Raw genomic sequence first — 6,000 nt, 5'->3', positions numbered from 1 at the left:
TTTTACCAAAACAGTTGACCTTTATTTCAAGAAAAAATGAACATCACTTTTTAAAAATAAAAAATTAAATATAAGGACCACGTAAACAAAAAAAACTTCCATCGATAAATATGTCTAAAATCTTGTAGAAAATATAATAAATTTGGAAAAAGATGATAGTACATATGGAATAACTGTCAGAATCAAATACTGGTTACAAACATATTTCGGCGTCGAACAGGATCAAACGTCCAATTTGAGAGTTTTTAAATAATTTCTTATATAAATATATGCAAAAACTATTAGTCAGATACTTTGAAACGAAAAAAAATATTAAGATCGAACCAAAAATTCAAAAATATCGATATGTAAAAATTAAAAAGAAAAAGTTTGATTTTAGAAATGGCCGTAAAATTTAGAGGTTTTTGGTGTTAGAAGGTACAATCATTATTTTGATCCCTGGTATCCAATTGTTAATGTCAAAATATATTGAAACTAATTTATATATCAATCAAACACAAAACTCCTTTAAAAAGAATTTCATTTGATAAAAATTATTTCAAAAGTTTAAAATAATAACAAATTATTAGCAGTACAAAAATTAAATGAACATTTGGAATATTTTGTGAATTTTGGGAGGGATTACACAAATTAAAAAAAAAGTAGTCGAGTAATTAATTTTTCTAGAACGTTTTTTTTTTTTTTTTTTGTAGTAAAATCATATTTTAATTAAGTTGTGATGTAAAATAACTAGATTAAAATCATTTTTCAAATTTATTATTCATAAAAATCTATAAGTTATAATAGTTATGTAGTTGGAATTGAATATTTTTTTGATTAAAATGTATCTAAATGTTAGAGATTTGTGTAAAAATAGAGACTGAAGTTTTTTTTTAATATATTCGAGATAACTTTATCAAATTTGTACTTCAAATTAAATCCTATTAATTAAATACCATATATACATAATAATATATATTTTATATAACATAATAAAGGGCGTTGCTTTTTGAACAAGTACGCTTTTTTTTGCGTCCGTTATTAAGCAACAGATAGTCCACCTATAAAAGGATACGCGCTACATTATTCAACATCAGTTGATCCACAAACCAACAAATCATCACAACAAATATGAAGGTGAACAAGAATATATGAATGGTAATACACCAGAACAAATGATCAAATATTCTTTAACTTTTCAGGTCGCCATTATTGCCCTTGCTCTTTTCGCTGCTGCAGTCTCTGCTACCAGCCCTCCTGCTCCCTATGCACCAGCTCCCGTCTACCCAGACACACCTCCCACCTACCAATACCAATACGCTGTAGCTGATGACTACGCTGGACTTAACTTTGGAGCCAACGAGGGACGTGATGGCTATGCCACATCTGGAGAATACTCCGTTGCTCTTCCCGATGGTCGTATCCAAACCGTTAAATACACCGTCTCCGATGCTCAATCTGGATTTGTTGCTGATGTAACCTACTCTGGTGAGGCTAAATACGAGCCCTACAAGCCTGCTCCTTCTCCACCAGCCTACAGACCCGCTCCTCCAGCTTACAAGCCAGCTCCTCCCCCACCACCAGCATACAAGCCAGCCAAGTAAATGGTTGATAATGAGCTTTTATTTATAAATTATTTATTTATTGATGAATAAAACTGCATAAACCTTTAAAAGATGTGATTTTATTATATTTTAGTAATATTATTGGATTTGTTTTGTTTTTAGAAAGGATAATTTTGTACGACAAACATTACTGACGAATTTTAAGCCATTTTAAGTACATTTATCCTGTTGCCTAGTTATCCAATATTTACTAATTATTTATTATGGCTTAACAAAAAAAAATATTAGGTTAAATAGGGGATGATCAAATTAAAAAAATATTAATAACCGGAAGATGGTGAAGCTGTATTAAGTTGCTGTAATAAAATATAAGTGAATCCAAATTGGAGTTGAGGTGCGGCAAACATTAATCTCAAGATACCCCTAACTGCAAAGTTATTGGTTTGGGATCAGGGATGGAGGTAGGGTGCATGGAGACAGCCCAGAAGTTTGCCATGTTGTTGCTGCAAAAGCTTTGCTTCTTCTTGGCTCTATGGGCCTGTAATTGGCTTCTTGATGTTGTAGGCACTCCGGATGGAGATGTTAACAGTCTTGGCAACAGAGGCACATAGTAACTCGCACACAGGATGCCTTTTTTGTTGTAGTGCCGACTTTTTGACACATAGAGACATGAGATATACACAAAATGTCTTCATTTATTTTTTAGCTGTCCTTGGATTGCGTAATAAACATTCTTATTATGAATTACAGGGGTAAAAGCCTAATTAAACGCTACAGCAAGTTTTGTGCCCCACACTGTATACAAGATGGCGCCACTATCCTTGGGTATTTAAACAATTATTTTTCGGGGTTTTTAAATATAATTCGAGGACATTTTGCCCAAAACCTTATTACAGAACGGAACACTTTACCGAAAACAAATTTCCCGAAAATAGTAATGAATATATCTGATGATGATTCATGCTCCAATACAAAGTAATTATGTACTAGAACAGGGATGTCCAACCTTTTAATATAATGGCGGCATTGCTACTTGAAATATTTTAATGGGCCACAGAACCTATTAAATTAAATTTCATGAAAAATGGCTTCATAAAACAAAACAATACATATATATTTATTTCACATAGAGGGCAAATATTAAAAAAAAGGTCAAATCTTATTTTCAAGGCCAAAGTGCTTCAAAACAGGGCAAAATCTGTTCAGAGTCGTCCGTAGGATTATATATGTAGAGCAAATTTCTCAATAGTTTTTGTTGGTTCTAAATGGAGTTATGGAGTATAAACTTATACTTAATAATGTGATATAAAATAATACATCTTATAAACATTTTATGATATAAAAATATTAATAAAGCAAGTTTGATTGGGTGTTTAAAAAGGCATCACTTTCAACTTAGCGTTTAACAACTTAAAAACTGCATAACTATTTGATTTAACTAAATAAAAATGTAACAACAAGTGAATGTGCTGAAGATCAGTGCACCATATTTTTCTGCAAAAAATTGCAAAAAAAAAACAAAAGCTATATCATGGTCACTTTTTAGTTGGAGGATAAAATATGAATGGAAATTAACATGTCATTTTCGTAACGGTTTTCTTGGAAATATGCTATTTTTGCTCAATTTTTTTATTATTATTAATATTCATGAATCCTTTTACTATATCATAATATAAATATGTAGATAGAAAAATTGAATTATAAGTATCATAAATAAACATTTTATTTTAATATTATTCTCCTCTCGAAGAACCTTTCAGTACGTGCTGATACACAGCAATACAAAAAAAATCGGATAATTAATAAAACATAATCAGATATAGTACTATTAAATAGAAATTAAATATAATAAGTAAAACAATACTAAATATTGAAATATTTAAAACACGAAAAAACCGAGTCAAGAGTCTAAAATTCATATTTAAAACAATTACTTAAAAAAAAAAAGTTTTGTAACATTTAATAATTCTTTTTAAAGTGTTCAAATATTTTGTTGATATTTCCGGGAAGTATCTTAAGAAATCCTCTTTATATTTGCTATCCATAACCGACACATTTAAAAAAGAAGGCGAAATATCATGCTGCATCAGGTATAAAAATTGTTCGCCTCCAGTGGTTGTTGATAAGTGCATAACTTGTTTGCAATAGGGGCCTTGGAGTTAGACAAAGCAAAACCCCATCCCTCAATATTATTTTAAGAAGTCTTAATATTTGATACTCCAAACAATAACATTGCTTTGTTAAATTCGATTCAATGTTTTCTTACCCGGTGACATTCAATCAGATGGCTCCCTTTAAAATACGAACATGAAGAGAATCAATAAAGTAATGAATGACAGAATTCAAAGTTTTCCCAGAGTCTTAGCATGGAGTGTCGTAAAAAATAAGATTTACCTATATTTGAAGTTATGCTGTGAACCCTTTGTCATCGTTTATGTGGAGCAAAGAGCCTTGGATTTTCTAATTCCTGGGTCTAGGTGAATCTACAAGATATTCTCAATATAATTTAAATTAATAGTATTTAATATATGTTCTTTATTGGTGGAGTATGTAGAGTCAAACCCGTATGAAACGGTAAGACAAGGCAACTGTACAAACTGCAGATGACCCCTCTCAAACCAAATTTTCTATTTTAGTACAATTCTAAATTTGTAAATTGAATTCAGCCACTTAATATTTGTTAAATGCAATGAAACAGGTTCCCGTTAGTTAGGGTTTACTGTGTATTTCTAATAAGGCATAAATGTCAAAAGTGAATAACTTAAAAAATGATTTAAACTAAATCATTATTAGAAGTAATATATTTCTGTTAGTTGACTAAAGTAATAAATGATCTTAAAGATATATTTGATTAATTAAATATTCAGCCATACTACTTGAGTTCCTGATTTACGGACATCAATTTAAAACGTAAAGGTCTTCAGTAGGAGTTTTGATCAAGTTTATCATTAAAAGAAGCCCAAACTTAGAGCTGATTGAGTTAGATATCTAAACTTTCATTTTTTAGGTTTGAAAGAATTTTTTATTATAGATAGTCTATTTTATTCAAATCGGATTAAAAATATAAAAGGGTTGTAAATTTTTCATGGAATGACACAATAAACCATCTAATTTTATCAAGGCAGTGGTCAATTTTTGAAAACTGGAGAAGGAGACAAAGAAATATTTATGCAAAATAAGCAATAGGTGTATTGTCATTTGTGGGCACCTGATGATTTGGATAAAAGAAATTACAATCCGAAGAATGTTTTACCCCCTAAAATTTGTATCAAAAAAGTATTCCACTTCTATATTTAATAAGAATTTTCTTATCTGACGCCGTTTTACCGGATTCCTCAAGATTTTAGACATAAGAAAGATTCCAAATAAATCTTGCATTTCATTATTTGATAATACAAGGAGGGTCTGAAAAGTTTCCGACCTCAACGTGAAGACGGCATCACTCGTTAATAAAAGTTAGTCACATTTATTTACCATGGGTTAACAGTTACTTAGCAAAGTTTCAGGCATTTTGGACGCACAATTGTTTTGTAACACATTCGTTTGGGTAAGTTGATGTGATTCTTTTTGTGAAAACGGAGAAAAAAGATGTTGGAATTTTTTTTTTTGAAAGTGTAACCTTTAAATAGATTTCAAACATAGCGAACATACAACACCTTGTTGTTTTAAAAGTTAATCCATCTCAAAGTAATTGAGCCCAAAAAAAAAAGTGTTGCCTGAACATTTATTTTGCAGAAAAGAACGCGGAGTACTATTTGGGCGGGTTGCAAATATGGAAGCATCCTCGGATGAAGTGTGTAAAGTTAGAAAGAGACTATGTTGAAAAATAATAATTTAGACTTTTTTTGTATCTTTGTTAGGTGAGATATTTTTCAGAACACCCTCGTATAAGCTTCCATTTGATGAAAAGTTGAACACATACTAAAGATTCAAACTTTGTGGTTTAGTTTTTAACGATGTATACCGACATGAACTAAAATGATGCCCAACTTCAGAGCACCTATAACAAACATAGAAATGAATATAAATATTATAAAAGAAATCCCCTTTTAACTATGCAAACATGACTCAATTTTCTATATTTCACGAATTTATGGATAAAACTAGCTTCCAATTTATTTTCTCCTCTTAAAATATGAATTAAATAACATAAATTTCAAAATATTTAAAAATAATTTACTAACTTATCTTGAAATTTTCAAGGGTCTAGAAATTTAAAAATTGATTTCTCAAGATTTCCTGATGCGGAAGATGAGAAATTATGATGTCGATGAAAGTTTAGTTCAGTTTAATCGTGGGTTAATATATCGGATTAAAATTGGAAAATGGATATATTAAGCAAAATAAAAAATCGGTATAAAAAATATATAAGAAATTTTGATATCTGCTCAAATATTTATTATGGTGCAATTAGAAAAAAAGGAGAGAATACAAAAAATAAAACATCATGTTCAAT

At 29.9% G+C, this 6,000-nt stretch overlaps 1 protein-coding gene across 1 annotated transcript; it reads left to right on the top strand.

Moving 5' to 3' along the window:
• Positions 1–985: 985 nt before the first annotated feature.
• On the top strand, positions 986–1,654 carry LOC121125225 (uncharacterized). Its single transcript, XM_040720366.2, has 2 exons — positions 986–1,116; positions 1,182–1,654. The coding sequence occupies exons 1-2, from the start codon at positions 1,111–1,113 to the stop codon at positions 1,581–1,583; spliced, it is 408 nt and encodes a 135-aa protein (XP_040576300.1). The 5' UTR covers positions 986–1,110; the 3' UTR covers positions 1,584–1,654.
• Positions 1,655–6,000: the final 4,346 nt, after the last annotated feature.

This window comes from Lepeophtheirus salmonis, chromosome 10 (assembly GCF_016086655.4).
Source record: "Lepeophtheirus salmonis chromosome 10, UVic_Lsal_1.4, whole genome shotgun sequence".
NCBI lineage: Eukaryota > Metazoa > Arthropoda > Copepoda > Siphonostomatoida > Caligidae > Lepeophtheirus > Lepeophtheirus salmonis.
The sequence above is the reverse complement of the archived record's forward strand: the minus strand, read 5'-3'. Positions and strand labels throughout refer to the sequence as shown.